Genomic DNA, 21,782 nt, shown 5'->3' with positions numbered 1-21,782 from the left:
AAGGAGGGGTTGCATTCTTCCAGAGTCTTCTGGGAGAATGTGAGAACGGCCAAGTGAACCAGGTGAGTGCTTATGGCAGCCTTCCTCAACCTGGGGCGCTCCAGATGTGTTGGACTGCATCTCCCAGAATGCCCCAGCCGCTGGCTGGGGCATTCTGGGAGATGCAGTCCAACACATCTGGAGCGCCCCAGGTTGAGGAAGGCTGGCTTATGGGGATAGAAGAGAAGTAGGTGAAAAGCAGCAGAGGTGAGGAATTAGAGAATGGGGTTTGAGGAAGAGTGAAGAAAATGTAGACAGGACAAAAAGAGCCCCCATCTGTTGCCATTACAGGGGGCTGGAGATGGGTTTCCTATTTAAGGGATTTATATATCACCTTTCATTAAAAAATAATAATAGAGATTTCAGGGCAGTTTATATAAAGGCATCAGAAAAAATACTTCACAAGCATATATTGTCCATTTGACTTCTTAATTCTGGAATTGGCCCACGGGAACAAAGGAGAATATGAATGCTAACCCCAGTCACTCTGTGTGAAAATAGGTGATGGAAGAATAGACTGGAGACGGGTCTGGACAAAACTGGGAAGATGGGTCATGAGCCAACAAGTGGTACAAAAAGTAAGGCTACTGGTGAAACAAGGTGTTGAGAGTGAGGGAAGGAAAGAGGGAAAGAGAGAAACAGCAGGGAAGTGACAGAGGGGTAATATTTGGGATAACTGAAGGAAAGAGCATGTTGGAGGGCTATATGGGGATAAGAGAGAAGATAGTTTGCATGATTAAAACAAGCCACCATGGCTTGAGTTGCATAATCACCACCCAGCCCTAGCTTATCATAGGTGGCGTGGCTTTTGGGAGGGTTAAACAACCCTAAAATAATCCCACAGTAAATAGTCCATGGCTTATTTAGGGGTTGTTTAATCCTCCAACAACCATGCTGCTCAGGTTCGGATGACATGATAAGCTGTGGCCAGTGGGTGATTATGCAAATTACGCTCAGCACACACCGCAGCTCACAACAAGCTACGATGGCTTTTTTTGATAGTGAGAACTGGGTCAGAAGCAAATTGTGGTGCAGGTTGGTCTGACCTTAGTCTTGTATGGTCTACTTTAAACAATGAAAGACTAGAATTCTCATGATCTACCAATGTGTTTTAAATATACAAAGCAAGAATGCATATACTCAGGCTTGAATCATAGAATAGCAGAGTTGGAAGGGGCCTACAAGGCCATCGGGTCCAACCCCCTGCTCAATGCAGGAATCCACCCTAAAGCATCCCTGAGAGGTGGCTGTCCAGCTGCCTCTTGAAGGCCTCTAGTGTGGGAGAGCCCACAACCTCCCTAGGTAACTGATTCCATTGTCGTACTGCTCAAACAATCATGAAGTTTTTCCTGATGTCCAGCTGGAATCTGGCTTCCTTTAACTTGAGCCCATTACGCATAATGAAAGCTGTTAAGCATTTCTGGTTATGCATTCTTGTTTAAGAGCAGAACATGGCCTTTGCTGCATCAGATCAAGGTCTGCTTAGTGCAACAATCCCAGTGTCCAGCAAACACTAAAAAAAAGTGGTCCATTAGAAATTGGCTAGTGGTATACTAGTGGAATACAATTCACCCTTCCCTCAGCATTAGTGAAATCAACGGATGAGATAAGCATGAGACATGAACTAGGGATGCTAAGGGAAGGAGCAAGCAAGGACCCTGGAGATGTTGGTTTGAAATGATAGGCAGTTGCCTATGGAGGGGGATGATGGGAAGAAGCAACAATGAGGTTGGTAGGTGAGAAGGGGCGTGAGATTAGGAGAGTAAAAGAAGAAGGGGCTTCCTGAAAGGGAATGGGCAATGTCAGGAGAAAGTCTTTCTGTACAAAGGGGGAAGGGTTTAACACACGATGGCATTTTTATTCTGATTTTTACCTTTTGTTACTTTTAACCCAAGTCTTTGAGATACAAACCACACATTCTTCTGAAACGGTTTGAAAAGTTTCAAGCATTTAATGCCACGAATGGAAAAAAAAAACAGATTTCCTATGCATCCACTGCAATAGAGCACATCATTTATTAAACGAATGGTCAGTTTTTCCCTCCCCCAACCATTTTTTTTTTTTAGAACTCATTAAAAGCTCAGGGTAAACAATTAAGTTGGGAGAAGTCAGAGAGTTTGGGGGGGGGGGAAGAAAACGTATGATACATAATAAATGAATAAATCAAGCCCTAAATGGGGAATTGCTAGGAAAGTACCTTGACGCGCCCCCACCGCCAGTTTGAGAGATCAGTGAAAAGGATGCTTATATATATATATATATTTTAAAAAAAAGGAAGAAGAAAGAAAGCTTGCTAAGAAGGATGGGGGGGGTATGCTGGGGGAGGGGCCCTTTTGGGCCCGGGGTGCGGTGGGGGTGGGGAAGGGGGGAGAGAGGAGGGAGGGGGTGTTTTAAGGATTGAGGGGGGGGGGGTGGAAGGAGGCGGAGGCGCACGGCTTTATCTTCTGACCCTCGGAGCCCACCCCGCAGGTGAGGCCTGGCTGGCTGTGAGGGAAAGAATGGCAGCCCCCCTCCCCAGCCCCGCTCCTTCGCCTCACGCTCATTCATTTACCCACGCGCGTGCGCGACCCACCCACTCCTTTTCCTTACCGTGCCGGTCCCCGCCAGCCGGGCGGCCCGAGATCTCAAGAGCGGGGTGAGGGGTGAGGGGGTGGGGGGAACAAAAGAGGACCCCCCGCCGCCGCCGCCGCCGCCGCCGCGCGTGTGAAAGAGATGCTCTCACTCTCCTCCCTCCTCCTCCTCCTCACTGCGCGCCCCCGCGGGAGGTAAGCACGAGCGCGCGCTCCCAACCGGCTAGACGGGTTCTCCCTTTCTCTCGCGCTCGCGCTCTCTCTCTCTCGCTCGCTCGCGCGCGCGCTCCTAACCGTCTAGACGCGGCGAGGGGGCGCGCGCGCGCCTAAACCGGCCTGCTGTTTCCACCAATAGAAGACGGCCTCCCCTCACAGCTTCCTTCCATGGGGAAGTCAATCAGAGAGAGAGGAGAGAGAAAGCTTACGCTTTCAGGTAGTGACCAATAGCGAGCCGTCATGCGTTGCTACTCCCCGCCTTCTCCCATGTAACGAAGCCAATGAGCCCTCCCCTCCCTGTAAATGACGCGATCTGATTGGTTAAAAGCCTTGGCCGAGAGCGCTCATTTAAGAAGCTGTTCGCGACAAAGCCCCACCCCTTTCTTTAGCTCCAGCCAATGGAGAAGCGGCTTTTGCGCTCCTCTGCGAAGGGGAGGAGGGAGCATCTGGCCAGGGAGACGCGCTTTGCCATAACGTGTCGCGCGCGGGGCGCTCCTCGCCTTGGCTTCTCCCATCCCCCCCCCCACTCCTCCCCAACGCACATAGAAGCCGGCAGCGGTTGTCGAGGCGCATGCGCATTGTTAGCACCACTGCGGCTGAGGGGATTATTGGGGGAAGGGGACTGTGTGAAACAAGCCATAAATGATAGGGAGGCTGAGGGGGAGAAAAGGAAGGCGCTTCTCCGTGTTTATTTCTTCCACATTCTGCGTATATCTTCACACGTCAAGCCCTTATGAACACGTTAAAGGGCACACGTGTGTTATGTGCAAGAGGTGGCACACGTATATCTTGGCCACCACACGTTGCAGCTGCCTCCCACGTGAAGGAGCTTTTTTAAGTTGTTTTGTTTTTAAGGTCAGCTCCTTAAAACAAAATGTAGGGTGAGATACGTGTATTTAGAAATGCAGGTCGTGCACCTGTCAGGGCCCCACACCCCAGCACAAGGCCCAGTGCCAATGGCAAGGTCTCCCTGGCCCTGCTGCTGTTTCTTTTTGCTGTTCACTTGCCTCTCTTGAGCATAAAAGTGGTAGTATTTATTTATTTAGTACATTTCTATACCGCCCAATAGCCGGAGCTCTCTGGGCGGTTCACAAAAATTAAAAACATTCAAAGTATAAAACCATAATATAAAATACAATATAAAAGCTCAACCAGGTAAAAAACAGCAGCAGTGCAAAATTACAAATTTAAAACACCAAGTTAAAATTTATTTATAGACTGTTAAAATGCTGGGAGAATAAAAAGGTGTTCTTCACCTGGCGTCTAAAAGCATATAACGTAGGTGCCAAGCGAACCTCCTTAGGGAGCTCATTCCACAGCCGGGGTGCCACAGCAGAGAAGGCCCTGCTCCTGGTAGGCCCCTGCCTCACTTCCTTTGGCAGGGGCTCGCGGAGAAGGACCCCTGAGGATGACCTTAGGGTCCGGGCAGGTACATATGGGAGGAGGCGTTCCTTCAAATAACCTGGCCCCAAGCCGTTTAGGGCTTTAAATGTTAATACCAGCACTTTGAATCGGGCCCGGACCTGGACTGGCAGCCAATGAAACTGGAAAAGGACTGGCGTGATGTTGTCTCGTCGGCCAGTCCCTGTTAGTAAGCATGCTACCCTGTTTTGTACCAGTTGAAGTTTCCAGACCGTTTTCAAAGGCAGCCCACGTATAACGCATTGCAGTAATCCAAACGAGAGGTTATCAGAGCATGGATAACTGTAGCTAGGCTATCTCTGTCCAGATAAGGGCACAGCTGGTATATCAGCCTAAGCTGATAAAAGGTGCTCTTTGCCACTGAGTTCACCTGTGCCTCAAGTGACAGTTCTGGATCCAAGAGCGCCCCCAAACTAGTAGTAAGGAACAGAAAAGCTCCCCCGACTTTACCTTACTCTCTTTCTCTGGGAGGCAGTAGGAAGTGACAAAGAGGTGAACCCACTCAAGGTGGAGCGCCACTGAAGGCATATTGCCCAAAGGCCTTCGAAAACCCAGGGATGGCAGCACGGGTAATACAGATTCACTCCTATTTGACCTCATTTGAATGAGAAAATAGAGAAACAGGACCATGTACATTGATGGTGCTATATAAATAAATAAATAAATAAATAATAATATGGAAACAAAGAGTGTTGAAAAATATGTCTGTAAGGATAAAAGAAAATTGTTATAAGATAATTTGGAGGTGGTATTTAACTCCAATAAAATTAAACTTAATAAATAAAGAGAACTTAATACTTTGTTGGAGAGGATGTCAGGAGGAAGGAACGTATATACATATGTGGTGGAATTGTGAACATGTACAAAAATTATGGGAAATGGTGTGTAGAGAAATAAATGAAATAACTGGAATGGATTTAGAAGAAACACCAAGTGTAGCATTACTATCAATGTATGGAAATCTTAAATGTAATCAGATGGAAAAAGAATAAATAACGAACCTGTTAACAGCTGCAAGGTTAATGATATCCAGAAATCGGAAGGTTCAAGGAGATTATGATATAGAAGATTGGTATAAAGAAATATGGGATATTGCTATAAATGATAAATTAACATGTAATATTAGATTTAGAAGGGGAATAATAAAAAAATGATTTTGAAGAGATATGGAAATTGTTCCTAGAACATGTATTGTTAAAAGGGAGAGGAACACCGCCAGAAGATTCAATGCAATTTAGGAAACTAGAATAAGATCCCTAGGGTGGGCGGCACTTATTAATGTGAGTTAGTTAAGAAGTAGAATGTATAGCTAAGAAATAAGAGGAATGTTATGTTTGTTTATGATTTATTATGTGTTGTTGTTAAATAATAAAAATTATATTAAAAAATAAAATAAAATAATGTTCTGTAAAAAAAAATTGTAAAAAGAAAAAAAAAGAAGGGGAAAAAAGAACAGCATTGGATGTAGAAGTGGTGCTTAAAACCCATGGATTCCTACCTCTCATCATATCCAACCTTTTCATGCTGCCTTTTCCCCAATCTAAGGATCTTTTCTCTCACAGTGAGAAAAGCAATTTGAAGATGAAAAATAGCAGGCCAATGGGAAGAATTAAGCACTCCTGAATCCAATTGTGCTAATAAAAAAATCAGAGCTCTATTAAAGTTTAACAAATCAGGAGATGTTAAGGGGGAAAAGTTGGTCACCAGTACATCTAGGGGTGAGCATATTACCCCAACATTAAAGTCACTCCACTGGCTGCCAATTAGTTTCCGGGCAAAGTACAAAGTGTTGGTCATTACCTTTAAAGCCCTACATGGTTTGGGTCTAGGTTACCTGCGGGATCGCCTTCTCCCATACAGTCCGCCCCGCACACTCAGGTCCTCTGGGGTGAACTTACTTCAGTCAGCTAAAACTAGGCTGACATCAGTTTCCCAGAAGACATTTCCTTCTGTCACCCCCAGATTGTGGAATGGCCTGCCGGAGATTCGTAAAATTAACTCTGTATGATTTTAAGGCAGCTTTAAAGACCAGCCTTTTCTGGCAGTCCTATCCAGATCAATGTTAAATCAAGAATTTTTTAAGATGTATTGATTCCTGTTCTAATGTTGTTCCCCGCCTCGATCCGAAGGGAGAGGCGGGTAAGAAATATATATTGTTGTTGTTGTTGTTGTTGTTGTTGTTATGATGCTAGCCTAGCCTTCTCTATGATGTGCTAGCTTTCAATGTTCAGGGAAGTGTTTTGTATATAGAGGACAGACCAGGCTGAAGTTTACTAGAACTAGGCCAGAGAGCCAGGATTAGTTGTAGCTGTCCAACAAATGTACACTTAGTGAGAAATTACAACTAAACCCAGGTTTCCCGCCATGTAAAATAAGTATATAGTGGAGTGTCATGATTTATATAACGTTGCAAGCATGCATCTGTCATATAATGTATGCAGACTGAGCCCCAAAACAGAAGAATCTGTTAAGTTGCTTGGGGATGATAATATTTTTAGAAGCACTATTTAGTTTTAATCTGTTTTAAACTTAAGGTGTTTTTAATATGTTTAACCAGGCTACTGTATTTTATGGTTTTAGGTTTTGTTTTCTGAATTGCACAGACAGCTGTTGAGTAGTACAGAAATGCAATAAATAAGATTTAGACATAAAATAATGTGTAGGGCTGCCTCTAAACCTGTAGAGTAGCAGAATAGGTTTATACCATCAATAGGATAAATGAACTGTACCATTTCAGGCTGTAGGTAGGTGGGGTTGCATATTTGATTGCTTCTCTACTGAACAAAAGGCAAAAAGAAAAAGAAAAAAGCCAGACTCCCTATACGTAGCCTAAATTTCTTCCTGGCATACTTCCCTTCTTTGTGAAGGGCGATTTTCTTCTTGTGGGAGAAGGGTTTACATTAATTTCCAACCTGAAATGGGGCAGAATTACTCTACTACTTAATTCTGCTGAGTGTGTAAGGGCTAACATATCATCATCTTACAACATAAGAGTTTATCATCTGAACAGTGAGGCTATGAAGCAACCTAAGTCTGTAAAACCTGATCAATCATCTATATACATTTCAGAGGCTGTTTTTATTTTTCAGTTGTGCTATTCTGCATATCTGAAATATATGCTTGTGGCAAGGCCCAGGCACAACACTACTACGTATTAATTGTATTTGTTACATTTACGTCCTGTTCTTTGTCAAAGAAACTTGGGGTGCATAGCTCCTTCCTCTAATATTTACAACAGCTCCATGAGGTAGGTTAGGCTGAGAGAGTAACTAATGAGAGGTCACCCCATGAACTTCTTGGCTGAGTGGAGATCTGAAACTGGTTCTCCCCAGTTCTAGCCCAATGCTCTACACTGGCTCTTGTTTTATAACATCCTTTAAATTGAATAGCAAGAGTATTTTCATACCAAACTAAATGTTAATTTCAGTCTCAGTGGATAAAATCTGTGGCTTGGAGATATGGGGGGAATGTTCCAGGCATGAATAATGGCATAACTGGTGTCCTTTCTCTTTGCTAGATGAATATTTTCTAATGTCTTGTTCTAGAAAAAGAAGTCAAGTGAAAGAGTATGGCACACTAGATGTGGGAAGCTCATGGGGCTATGCAGAGTTCATTGACATCCATAACCAGCGGGAGCTGTGTTAGAGCTTTAAAGTGCAATCCTGTGTAGGTTTAGACAGTACAGAGTCCTACAACTCTCAGCATGCCTCAGCCAGAATGACTGCCCACTCTCTAAGTATCAGATGCTTGCTTGTATTGGAAGATTCCAGGGGTCTCTTTGCCACATGCAAATTTCCTCCTCTGCTCATTACCACTTTCGGATAACAGTGAAGGGTCTGGGGAGGCTGCATTTTGAGTGTTGACAACTATAGAACCTACTCGTTTCAGATCAGGTGTGCTTCTACAGTAGGCTACAGTGGAATAATTCAGAAAATAAGGATATGGCATGCTGCTGTATACAACTACAATATACCATGAAAGGGATCTTAGGCCACAACATGGTTGTTGCTATGAGCAACTGTGAGATTAAAAAGCAGCTTTTCATGCTAGAGTTTTATATTGATCTCCCTGGGGTAATGAGCTTTGCTCTTTGGAATGGACAAAGATGCATTCACAGCCAAGTTCTTATTAACCACCTGGTTTATTAAACACACAGTGAAGGACAGGAACTGATGGGAGGTGGGGACTAAAGAGAGTTCATAAATAATAGTAGTTTTTGCATTAGCTCATGGAAGTAAACAGACTGTTTCTGTTGGTTGTTTCAAGATGTGCTGCCAAATAATCTTTCAATATATCCATCTGGGCTGTGTCCTCAGCAATACTCTGAATAATCCTCCTCCACATAATTTGCAGGGAACCAGCCAACCTGTAGAGAAAGAACACCAAGGCAAAGAATTACTAGAATCCTAGTAGACAGTGAAAATGCTCCCAGGATCAGCCCTGAATGTTTTCCCACTCTTGGCTCCTTGAATGGAACTATCTAGCTTTGATTCTACTTGTCTCTAGTTCTGGTTCTCCCTTGTACTGGCTGCTGTTTTTGGACCATCTACCTGGCTTCCACCTTGGCTCGGCTCTTGTTCTGCCTAGTGGTTTGTTGCACTACTTATCCTGTTCCAGACCCTGGCTTGCTATTGACTCTGCGATGAGAGGGAGAAAGCACCAATTCAGGCAAAGAATCTCTAGTGCTATGAAAAGCGTGTATCTTTAATTATGAATCTAAAAAGCTCAACGTTTTGGATATACAATCCTTCAGGAGCTGAATATGGATACACAATGTTAAAATTCAAAAAGAAGAGTAACAATACTTTTTGAATAATCTTAATCCTTTGCGGCGTTCCTGCCAAACATTAGGTGTTTAGCTTTCTCTATCACTTTGTTGACAAGCAACCTGTGTGGAACTTGAATCACAACTGTGCAGTAATGGCTGCACATGACAAGCCATTTTTGTGACTGGTTGTTGGTACAATTTGGATGATTTTAACAATCTCAACATGTAGTGAGAGAAAGAGAAGTTGCATTTTCTTGCTTAAACCTGCCTAAAGTGTGTGTGGAGTGGCACACTCAAATGACTTGCTGCATGAAGCTCCTGTACACAGTTACATTTATCATGTCATAGTGCTGAAGTTGTGCATGAAGTCATAGCAGCACCATGATGCTTCTTCTAGCCCCAAGTCTTTCACTTCTGCAGTGCAATCAGCATATCAGTTTCATTTCTGTCCAAAATTCACCACATTCACCAAGCCAAGCAGCTCAGACTTGTATGGGTGCAAACATGCTCACCCGGCCATAGATCTCTCCCTTCCACCATCCAGGCTGCCCTTTCTTGTTCAGAATCTTTATGATGTCTCCCTCTGTGAGGGACAATTCAGTCCGGTCTCGTGCAGAGAAACTATATCGAGCCTTAGCTGAACCAAAGTACTTCAGGTTTTTCCCTATCAAGAAAACAATATGGATGTGTTAGTCATGGAAAGGGTCAGAAAGTGCTCATAATATCCCTGAAACTGCACAGAACCGAACTCCTACCCCAGAGGACAGTGTTTTAAAAAGCTTATATTGGCACCAATGAAGACTTTTTTAAAAAGCTTAATTGCTGACCAGGAAAGGCAGGATGGAGATAGCAGGATAGATGGGCAGGCCCTGTGGGCAGCAGGTACTGCCCTCCAATGTATAACATGGAAGTCACTGTAGTCAACAAACGCCTACAGAAAATTGACATGTCTGCATGATTCTAAACAAGACTTTTATTGCACCATCATCTTGCCTGGCGCATTCACAGAATTTGGTAGAGGATCTAGATGTCATTGTCTTCCACTCATAATCCTCATATATTTTCACGCTGCTTCTTCTGACATTTTTTTTTACCACGCGGTAAATCCATTAAAGAAAATAAGATGGAATACTGTATTTCTTCGATTCTAAGACGCACACTAATTTCAGTACCACCAACAGGAAAAAAAGCTTTGATTCTAAGAAATAATAAACGCATCCACGATTCTAAGACGTACCCCGTTTTTAGAGATGTTTATATAGGGAAAAAGTGTGTCTTAGAATCGAAGAAATACGGTAGCTACACAAGGCCTTCTAGGATCCCTCTGTCTGGAAGCATCTCTGATCTCCAATCCATAAAGACATTTTTATTCAAGCAGACCTTTGGCATATAAGACTGTTGCTTTGCGTGCTATTTATATTTTGATATTATGCTTTTAATGTAATTTGTTATTGTTTAAATCAAGTTTTTAATTTATCTGTGATTGTAAGCTGCAACTAGTGCCATTTTCCTGGAAGAAAGGCACGGTATGAATCAAATAAATTAAATAAAAATTCTCTCTACAGCAGCATGTTAATCAGTGGAAAGAGACCCAGAAGAAAGATGGGAATTCCTATTCACAATAATAATAATAATAATAATAATGATGATGATGATGATGTTACCTGCCTCTCCCTCTGGATCGAGGCGGGGTACAACACAAATGCAAATGCCATAAAATACATATAATTGATTAAAACATTTTAAACTAATACATTATTAAAAGCAGCACAGTATTAAAAGGCATCTTACTTGCCCTGGGCAAGTAAGGCTATGAAGGACGGACAGGCTCCTACATGTATATTAGCCAAACAGGGTTGAGACAGCGGGGAAGAGCTGATTTACACAGCACAACTATGCAGAATAGCACAAGTTATATGAACCAGTCCTGATATTTAACATAGGCTATAGAAGAGCTCATTGTTCTGTAGCTACTAAAGACAGGTATGTCCATTTCTCCCCCTGACCCCTCCCGATTAGCAGAGGTCTCTGCTGGCACTGGCTCTTCCCTTTTGGGCTCTGCAGGAATCTCTGCCAGTCCAGACTCCATGCTTCCTGGGCTGGGCTCCTTGGTACTGGGTCCAGCTTCCACCAACTCCTCCTCATCCCCTGATTCTATGTCTATGCAGGGCATGACATTATCCATCTCCTTCATATGCAATAGATTGAAAGGCTTGGGACCACAATACCTGATGGAACGCCTCTCACGACATGAACCTACCCGTATACTGCGCTCAACATCTAAGGTCCTCCTCCGGGTGCCTACTCCGAGGGAAGCTCGGAGGATGGCAACAAGGGAGAGGGCCTTTTCGGTGGTGGCCCCCCGACTGTGGAATGATCTTCCCGATGAGGCTCGCCTGGCGCCAACGTTGTTATCTTTTCGGCGCCAGGTCAAGACTTTTCTCTTCTCCCAGGCATTTTAACAGCATTTTAACAGCATTTTAACAGCATTTAACAACGTTAAGTTTGTTTTTAATGGACCCCAGAATTGTTGTTTTTAAATGGATACTGTTGTTTTTATACTGTTTTTATGCTTTTTTAAAAAAATTGTATACTTTTAATGTTTACTATTTTTAATTGTTGTGAACCGCCCAGAGAGCTTCGGCTGTGGGGTGGTATATAAATGTAATAAAATAAATAAAATAAAAATAAATAAAGGGGGATTCAGGCAGAGAAAAACCCAGACAACCACTTAAGAAAGGTGGGGAAATGCCTAGGCTATTTAGGAATAGTCATCATGTGTTACCCAGCACATGATAACTGACATTAGTTGAGTCATGAATTTTGGATCATATTAGGAGACTGAATCTATGTATCCATTGCGCCAAAATAATATTGCCCCACAGCAACACAGCTAGCCTCCTTTGCTTTCCTAGGCAATGGTCCTGTTCAGAAGACACATTAAACCACAGCTTTATCCATGGTGAATAAAGCCTTATTCACTGTGTTTGAAGCTGTGGTTTAAGAGGTCTTCTGAACAGGGCCAATGTGTTGCGTCTTATGGCCCCATTTTCCCCAAGTCTTGAAACAGTACAGATCACACACCAGATGCTTTGGACAGTGTTTTACTCTCAGGTTCTTTGAAAGAAAACTGCAGCACGGTATCGAGGCTCTTGAAGCAATCCTTCAAGGAGTTCTCTTGGTAAAACTCCACCAGTTCCTAGAGAGAAAAAGAAGCCCTTCTTCATACATGCAGCATCATGACACTGGCACAATATGCCAACTGGAGAAGGCGGGAGGCTCTAGCTAGATCTGCACTACTGCTTTATAGCGGTATTAAAGTGCACGGATAACTGTTTTGGGGAACAATCCACATACTGCTTGTATAGTGTTATATCCTGCTTTTTATTCCACATTCATAATAATTTGACCGAAGGTGTAGTTCTGGCCTCTATGTGTGGCTGATAAGATGTAACCAACCCATTCGTTTGAGAGAGAGAAAGAAATGAAATGCAAGCCAGCTGTTGGAACCATATTAACCTGCTGCAAAATGGAACCTAACAGCAATCTCTCTTAGCTCCTGCTGTAACCTCAAGCTCTAGTTCCCCTTTCTAGAACTTCTATATTGGCTTCTTCCTAACAAGAAAGACATGATGTGAACTGGCTCCCTGGTTTAAACTATATGTTACATAGGAGATGCATGAACAATCTCCTAATAGTTTAATTTTTTATCAAGTATTTTAAAAATGATATAAAAACAAAAATATCAACCATATACAATGCACAATCTGTTTTACATGGGTTCTATACATATTTTAGAATCATTGTCCGTGGACATACACTCATTGTGAAACTCTTAAGGCACAACCCTATGCATGGGTAGACAGAAAAAAAAGTCCTACAACTCCCAGAATTCCCCAGCTGGCTGGGAAATGCTGGGAGTTGTAGGATTTGCTTTTTCCTGTCTAAACATACATAGGATTGCAGCCTTAATTTCTGTTACAGCCACAAAATGATCAATTAGCCTTTCTTGTTATTATACCTTTCCAGAAGTAGGAATATGTACTTTGTGGGCACTGGTCTCTGCATTACTATATAATGCACAGTTTCTAAGCACAAATCCTGCTTGATCATCCCTCTGATCAATCAATCATGTTATGTTAGTTTTTCAACAAAGGCCAGATTTTCAAAACCCATCTATTCACAACTTACCTTCTTTTCATTTTCCAATATCATGTTATAATCATCCTAGCTGCTGCTAATAATAAAATTAGGTCCTTATGAAACATACTTTTGTATATCATTAAAAATCTAGTAGCAGGGTGCCATGAAAATGGCAGTCCAAAACACATATTAAGAGGCCTGTCGCATATGGAATAAAAAGTACTTCTGAACCGGCAAACCTCTCCAGCAATTTGGGGAGCAACCAATAGTTAGATTATTTATTTATTTATTTATTTATTTATTTATTTATTTATTTATTTTAAAGGAAAAGCAGACACCAGTTTGAGTGGAAGAAGGGCAAGGGGAAAGGATGCTTAAACCATTCCCTCCTAGTCATTTGTCCACTCAAAATTGCCCTCCCAAAGCTACTTTTCTCCCTACAGGGAATAAAGCTGGAGTCCCATATCCCCACCCCAGTTACAAAACAGATTGATGGGAAGATGATAATGAGCAGACAAAGGGATAAGCAGCTGCACCCTACCACTGTTCTTCAGCTTCCGATCACATCTTTGGTGGCAGCTTTTCAGTACAAAAAGGAAAGCAGCCCAAATTGTTAAGACTGTTCACGCATCTTCTGTACAATGTCTGGTTTGGCCTTTACCATTGTGACCAAGCTTGCCAAAGATCTCTTTCCTCCAACCCAGAACTAAAATAAAGGTATTGTAGCTTTCATCCCTTCCATCTAACTTTCTCTCATTCCCCTCTTCCTGATTTTTCCCTTCAAAGCCCATTTCTCCCCTAAGTTGTAACAACCATTGTAGTGAAGACAGGAGGACAAACTGATTCTTACTACAAGTCCTTTAAAGGCTTTCTTCTCTGTGATGCGATACAAACCATCCTTGGTCTGGATTTTGATGTGCTTGACCTCGGTATTGAACCTGGGGACAGAAATCCACAGAGTAGTTGGTTTCCTGTGCCTCATTTTTGTACAGTAATGTTAATGGTTAGCATAGACCTACCACCTCATTTGAAACATTTGCAGTTCTGAAAGGTGGAATTATTAATAATAATAATAATAATAATAATAATAATAATAATATATTTATTTATTTATTTCTTACCCGCCTCTCCCTTTGGATCGAGGTGGGAAACAACATTAGTACAGAATCAATACATCTTAAAAATTCTTGATTTTACATTGATCTGGATAGGCCTGGCGAAAAAAGCTAGTCTTTAAAGCTGCCTTAAAATCACACAGAGTTAATTTTACGAATCTCCTCTGGCAGGCCATTCCACAATCTGGGGGTGACAGAAGAAAAGGTCCTCTGGGAAACTGATGTCAGCCTAGTTTTAGCTGACTGAAGTAAGTTCACCCCAGACGACCTGAGTGTGCGGGGCGGACTGTATGGGAGAAGGCGATCCCGCAGGTAACCTGGACCCAAACATTTAGAGCTTTAAAGGTGATGACCAACACGTTGTACTTTGCCCGGAAACTAATTGGCAGCCAGTGGAGTGATTTTAATGTGATTTTAGAAGCACTAGAACAAGCAAGGCATGCACCTCATTCAAAATGAAAATGAGAGACGATGTTAATGTTTGAAACGGAAACTTTTCAACTGTGATGGAAGAAACCAATGATGGCTATAGAAACATATATTTACAACTGTAAGGCTGCAACGCCCTTCTTAATAAGAGGTTGGAACTGCCAACGCCTGTGTTCAGGAAAAGCCCTGGTCTGGAGCTTGGAGTTCCAAGGCAACTGTTTCTTCAGCGAGAATCCACTGCAGACTGAAACCCCTTCCTGGTTCTCAGCCAGTCTCTGATCTGGGCAAGTGGTTGCTTGAGTTGTCCCCTCCTCCTGAGTGGACTGACATGTGGCTACCTGGACTCTTCACCAGCAATCTTAAAGCTCTTTCCTGGCACACCACCTCCTCTACTATCATGGTCTGTTGGTCCATTTAACATGAGATGGTAGGAACTGAAGCTGGGGGTCTTCTGCATGCAAAACATGCATCCTACCAGAGCTACTGCCCCTTCCTCTACAGCTGGAGATACTATATAGAAGTATTACGCACTGCCTTCCAAAGAAACCTGAGTCAAATGATCCTAGTAGGAAGCACATTATATGTAAAAAAAAAATTCCTTTCTATCCATACCAACTCTTCAGGTTTTTTTTCTTTCATTTTATTTATTTATAACATTTTTAATTCATTATATCAGTGGTAGGCAACTTGGTATCCTCTAGATGTTTTGGACTACAACTCCCAGAACCCACTGTCAGCATGGACAACAGTCAGGGATTATGGAAATTATAGCCGCAAGCACCTGGATGACATCAGGTTGCTTACACCTGCATTATACTAATCACACAAATCTATGAGGGAAACAAAGAATTAAGATTACTTGATGCTGATAGCAAATTCAGTTGCATCTTTGATTCTCTGCCGCACCAGGTAAGTCCCATCTGAACGACTGGCAAGGATTTGTTCTGATTCTGCCCTCTCCATAGGTCCTGCATACCTGTGCAACGAAGGCTGTTTGTTAATTGCAGTACATGATGTAGTCACTGGGTGTCTCTGTACCCCATAGAATTAACTACTACCACCATCACCAAATGGCAAGTGATAAAAGCTAGGAAGCAAGCTGAATAAGAGCCTGTGTGCCTGATTTTCACTCAGTATAACTACTGGTATTCTCATAAAGCCATTGAATGAATTCCTACTCCACTGCAACATGAAATGGGGTGCGGGAAGGGAGAGTAGAGTGTATACCATCCCCTCCCTGTTACCAGGCTCTCAGGCCTTAGCTAGACCTACCGATCTAGCGAGATGGAGGGGTGAAGATCTCGCGATATTTTTATCGCAAGATATCCCCCTCTGTTCACACGTGGGGCACGATGACCTCAGAGGGAGAGGTGTCGTGCCCACCATTTTGGTTTTTTTTTCTTAAAGAAGAAGATGCGAACGAGTGCTCATGCGCAAAAGGTAAGGTGGTTTTTTAAATATATATATTTCCCCCCACTCCCCCCACCCTACCTCCGATGGATGCAGTGCTCCTGAGGTCCACAGGTCCCGGCTCCTCATGAGGAACCAGGACAAACCACAATGCCTGGCCACATGTTCCGTGTTCTTGGGCTCAGCCCGAGACCGTGGAAAAAGCGGGCCTAGAGGGAATCTACACGTCGTACTGAAGGCGCTTGCATGCGTCCCCAGTACGCCCCCAAAACGATGGTGTAGATTCCTGCCTACCTGCAGCCCAGAAGAGATGAAGGAGGCGACGGCTGGGGAATCTGGCCGCGTCCTTGCCGCCGCCTCCCCCCTGCTGCCGGGGTAAGAGCGACCCGGGTCAGCTTCCGCTTCCGCTGAGCTCTCCGACCCGGGAATCTACACCATCGTTTTGGGGGCGTACTGGGGGCGCATGCAAACGCCTTCAGTACGACGTGTAGATTCCCTCCTAAAGTGTAGTGCGAGATCCCGAAGCAAGGGAGGGATCATTTCTCCCTGATCCTAGGATCCTCTGTGTGTCAAGTGGACACACAGATACGACCCTGGGGATTGCCCCGGGATTTCGCCCCGTCTAGCTAAGGCCTCAGTTTGGTGCTGTAGCACTGAACTTGCTGTGATGTGGAAAGAATGCCTTTAAATAATGAAAACCTAGGCCTTTGTGGACTGCAGGGTTTGGATGCAATTGGGGTATACATACATGCAATAAAACACATCTCAGGAATGTCATGGGCTTCATTCAAGACAGCGCAAAATAAAAGCTTTTGCATTACTTACCAGAGATAAACTGATAGATCTGGAGGGGGAGTCTGGGAGAGAAAACAGAATATTTATTTTTTGTTGATCTGGATTTTTTTTTCCTTTTAGAAAGTTTTTTAAAAAAAATGCAAAGAGGAAAGTTCTGGCTTCATTGATTTTGACAGTAAAATACTGATAAATTAAGTCAGAGCTTCACCCAGGATTGATGGCTGCAATCCTGTGCAGAATTATGCTGCTTACATCCAAACACATCATATTTTACCAAGCATGCTCTGTGGCACAAAATGATCACTTGGGTTGCCTTGAAATTCAGCAAATGCCGAGCATAACACCGGGCTGCAAGACTCATTCTTGGGGATCTGTGCGAGAAAGCTTCATTTCTTCATCATCCTTAAAGCTTTGACGGATGACTTAATATACAGCATTCATAGAATCATAGAATCATCCTTAAAGCTATGATGGATGACTTAATATACAGCATTCATAGAATCATAGAATCATAGAATAGCAGAGTTGGAAGGGGCCTACAAGGCCATCAAGTCCAACCCCCTGCTCAATGCAGGAATCCTCCCGATGTTGGAAGAACAGGAAATACCTGACAAGGGATGAGCTGAGTGGAATCCTTGCTAAAGGAGCACACTTTACCCTGAATAAATCACACTGGAGACTCTGGGTCAAAGGAATAAGATAGGGTGACCATATGAAAAGGAGAACAGGGCACCTGTATCTTTAACAGTTGCATAGCAAAGGGAATTTCAGCAGGACAGGATCTACACTACTGCTTTAAAATGGTTTATAACAGTCATGACAACTGTTGGGGCCCAGGACACACTCCGTAGACAGTTTTAAAAATGCTATCAAAGTGTCATATCCTGCTAAGTGTAGATCTGGCTCAGGTGTCACATGTATATATGGAGAACCTGGTGAAATTCCCTCTTTATCACCACAGTTAAAGCTGCAGGAGCTATACTAGAGTGACCAGATTTAAAAAGAGGGCAGGGCACCTGCAGCTTTAACTGGTGTTATGAAGAGGGAATTTCACCAGGTTCTCCATATATACAAATGACATCTGTTGAAATTTCCTTTTCAATACAACTGTTAAAGATACAGGAACCCTGTCGTTTTCATATGGCCACCCTAAATAAGAAAGCTTGTATTTATTGCATAAAATACATTGTATAGAGAGCCAAAGAGATGTCTCCTCTCAAGAGATAAGAGCATGAAGAAGTAGGAGGTGAAGTCAGCAACCCTAAGAGTCAGACTGGAACCAGGTCAGCACAGATCAGAGGACAGTCTAGGAAGCTTGGAGTTCCTCTCTCTTATATATTCCCTTTCCATGCAAACACATCAGCCTTTTCCCTTTTCTTTTTGAAGGGTCTGGGGACCAATTTTTGTCCCAGGTCCCCATCAGGGGGCACAATTCCCCCACTCCTAAGATCACATTCAAAGTGTTGGTGGTGCAGCTGCAGCAATAAAGCTGCATTTCTGCTTTAAAACCAAGCACACGGTGAGCACGCACCTTATTTCAAAAGCAAATCGCATTCCCAGAAAACCCAGAAGGATGTGATTTGCCGTTAAAACAAGGCATGCAAAACCTGGCACTTTGTGGGGACAGCAAAACAGACCGCAGAGACACATGTGGGCCATGGGCTTCGTGTTGCCCTCTCCTGGTCTAAGGGTTAACCAACTCTCATCCAAGCCTTCTGGTATCTTAATAAAGCACACCAAGCTGGTTTCAGGAATAAGGTATTGCGGCTTGGGACTGCAATACCCGATGGAACGCCTCTCCCGACATGAACCTACCCGTACACTGCGCTCAACATCTAAGGTCCTCCTCCGAGTGCCTACTCCGAGGGAAGCTCGGAGGATGGCAACAAGAGAGAGGGCCTTCTCAGTGGTGGCCCCCCGACTGTGGAATGATCTCCCCGATGAGGCTCGCCTGGCGCCAACGTTGTTATCTTTCAGGTGCCAGGTCAAGACTTTCCTCTTCTCCCAGGCATTTAACGGTATTGAACGCCAAGTTTGTTTTTTAATGGACCCCCAGAATTGTTGTTTTAAATGGCTGCTGCTGTTTTTATACTGTTGTTTTTATGTCTCTGATGGTTTTTAAATTTTGTATATTTTTAGCGTTTACTGTTTTTAGCTTTTGCGAACCGTCCAGGAAGCTTTGGCTGTGGGGTGGTATATAAATGTAATAAAATAAATAAATAAATAAATAATTAAAACACATACAAAAACCAACCCCCACCCATCCCTTCCACCACCACAATCAGAGAAGTGGTACTCACAGAGACATAAGGCTTCACTTTCTTGCAAGGAAACCAGCCGACCTCATTGCTAGATGCGTTTCTTCCCTGCAACCCAAAGAAGAAAGCAAAAGCCGGGTTAAATACATGACAGGGCTGTTTCCAATGTAATTTAGAAGCTCGTTTCTGGAAGGAAGTTATGATTCTACTTTCCAAGGAATGCTCAACTGTACTGCTGAACCCATGGCTCATGTACCTTTGATAACAATGGCAGCTTCCCTCCTGATGCAAATAGCAGCTTCAAGGGACAGAACAATTTGGGCTAGATTACTATGGTGGGGGCAAAGAATTAAAGCCCACGCACTCACACACACACACACACACACACCATAGTAACAATATCCCATTTTCTCTCCCAGACTTTTTAACAGCTGCTATTTACTTTTCTTTTTTAAAAACAAAAACCAGAAACATTCACACAGTTAGTAATTAAATGTTTCCATCTTCAGAAACAAGTTTACCAGGGTTTCTGCATGTATAATGCACAAAAAGCAGAGTAATTTATATTAGATTTTTTTAAAAAAAATGAAACAAAAAAACTTTAGGTGGTGGGAAAGAAGTTCCAGTAGATAACTTTATGTTGGAACAAGTGAAGTGCCTTGGAAACCTTCGCCATAGATTCATCCACAACTCACATATAGCTGCTGCCAAAGAAATAGCCCTTGGGTAAAAGTGTGCTGTGAGTGGAACTGAGATGCAGTCCTTGAACATTCCAGTCTCGGCCTGAAATGGCAAACTTAGCACATTTAAGAGGCAGCCCGACTTTGAGCTAGCTGACTGCCAGGCCATGAAAAGAGAGGAAGCTTCTCTGGGGTAATAAACAGCCTGGTGATTGGTCAGAAATGCTAAATTAATCGCTGGCAATAGAAAAAAGACTCTAGTCTAGACGACATGTTGGATGGACCACAGACATTCCTCTCTGAGGACTGATGGGAATCTCTGGGTCTCTGAGGCTACCAGGGCTTCCCTCTCTGCTATGGTCAAGTAGGACAGGGCTCATTCAAAGGGCCACACTGATGTACAGGCAGGGAGTGCTGAACTCCCAGACCCTTTCCCTCCAGCTGGGCAGGGAGGAGGCACCTCGGGGAACAGGATGTGAGAGAAAGGGGAAAGTTCAGAATCCTCCACCTATCTGCCATTTTGGCCCGTCCTGCACTTTACATGTAACAGACTTAACATTTAAACATGCAGCTCTGCTTTCACGATGTGCCGAGGGGGACTTAAATACTCTAAAAGTGCATCTCTTTGGATGTAAGAAAGAAGTAGGGCTCCTGTTTCAATGGGTGTGTGAATGTGCCTCACCTATCAGATGTTATACATATTTTGTTGAAAATTCACAGGGAAGCCATCCACATGGCCCATTCATCACCCTAATTATTACATCGCCATGGCCTGGCACCACCAATTGTGCTGAGGGGGGCTACAATTGGATAGCACCGATGCAACTGGATAGCGCACCTACCTGCCACCACAGCTGCTCTGCCTCTGCTTTGTTTAGCTCCACAATATCCCCCACATTGAGTCTCAGTGGTGGACCGAATGCCACAGGTGGGGGAGGCAGACCATAATACTCTTGGCAGACTTCCAACTTCGGCAGTCCTAAAGAGCAAAGAAGAGTTGTAGAGTCTGAGATGAACCAGCTCCTAGCTATTCTTACAAGTAAGCACCAACAATGGAAGAATGGCTCCTCTAGGTGATGGAATTGGCGGAGATGGCGAAATTAACGGCGCTAGTACATGAAAGAACAATAGCCTCATATGTATTGGACTGGAAACTTTTTATCGAGTATATACAAGAACAGCAAAAGGATGATTTATTTGTTTGTGGGTTTTATATATAATCTGTACCTTTGCCTTTGATATATATACATTAGCTTGTTGTTATGAAATTCGTACCTGGTAATATAGAAACAACGGATGTTTGCCGTCTGACATGAAGATCGCTTTAAATTAAATATAGCCTTATGTATTGTGTTTATTTTACTAGATGTGTGGTGTAGTAGTTTGTATAGTTTGTAATGTTTGTAGTTTGTAGTGTTTGTATGCCATGTTTCTCGCCTGCCCAAGGGCCTCTACTTCCCTTGCTCGGCTTCGTCCATTTTCTTCCGCTGCCCCTTATGCCTGGAACGCTCTTCCAGAACATTTGAGATCTACAAGTTCAATCGCAGCTTTTAAAGCTCAGCTAAAAACCTTTCTCTTTCCTAAAGCTTTTAAAACTTGATGTTGTTTGGACTTTATACTGTTAGTTTTACCCTACCCGGTACATGTTTACCCTACCCTGTGCCTGTTTGCATTCTCTTCCCCTCCTTATTGTTTTACCATGATTTAATTAGAATGTAAGCCTAAGCGGCAGGGTCTTGCTATTTACTGTTTTACTGTTTTACTCTGTACAGCACCATGTACATTGATGGCGCTATATAAATAAATATATAAATAAATAATAATAATAATAATAATAATAATAATAATAATAATAATGTTTCTTTTGTGTTTGTTTTTTGTACCTTCCTTATGTGTCTGTTTTTTGTGGAAAATAAATAAAAGTATTAATTGGAAGG

General features: G+C 43.1%; 2 protein-coding genes across 13 annotated transcripts in view; both read right to left on the bottom strand.

Moving 5' to 3' along the window:
* The window catches only part of SMARCA4 (SWI/SNF related, matrix associated, actin dependent regulator of chromatin, subfamily a, member 4), a 98,151-nt gene extending 95,454 nt beyond the window's left edge, over positions 1-2,697 (bottom strand). For all 12 annotated transcript variants that reach the window (XM_063119084.1, XM_063119086.1, XM_063119087.1 and 9 more), the window contains exon 1: positions 2,629-2,697. The gene's annotated coding sequence lies outside the window, so the exon portion shown is untranslated. The remainder of the gene's footprint in view (positions 1-2,628) is intronic.
* A 5,672-nt stretch (positions 2,698-8,369) lies between these two features.
* Positions 8,370-21,782, bottom strand: part of VAV1 (vav guanine nucleotide exchange factor 1) — a 111,508-nt gene continuing 98,095 nt past the window's right edge. The window contains exons 20-27 of the mRNA XM_063119102.1: positions 20,688-20,824; positions 19,208-19,273; positions 16,938-16,969; positions 15,562-15,678; positions 14,009-14,096; positions 12,100-12,214; positions 9,528-9,679; positions 8,370-8,613 (exon numbers count right to left, since the gene is read on the bottom strand). Of these exons, the coding sequence (XP_062975172.1) occupies positions 8,560-8,613; positions 9,528-9,679; positions 12,100-12,214; positions 14,009-14,096; positions 15,562-15,678; positions 16,938-16,969; positions 19,208-19,273; positions 20,688-20,824 (761 nt within the window). The 3' untranslated portion in view covers positions 8,370-8,559. The remainder of the gene's footprint in view (positions 8,614-9,527; positions 9,680-12,099; positions 12,215-14,008; positions 14,097-15,561; positions 15,679-16,937; positions 16,970-19,207; positions 19,274-20,687; positions 20,825-21,782) is intronic.

The sequence above is a fragment of the Elgaria multicarinata genome, chromosome 3 (assembly GCF_023053635.1).
Source record: "Elgaria multicarinata webbii isolate HBS135686 ecotype San Diego chromosome 3, rElgMul1.1.pri, whole genome shotgun sequence".
NCBI classification, from domain to species: domain Eukaryota; kingdom Metazoa; phylum Chordata; class Lepidosauria; order Squamata; family Anguidae; genus Elgaria; species Elgaria multicarinata.
This window is presented reverse-complemented; position numbering and strand designations above follow the sequence as displayed.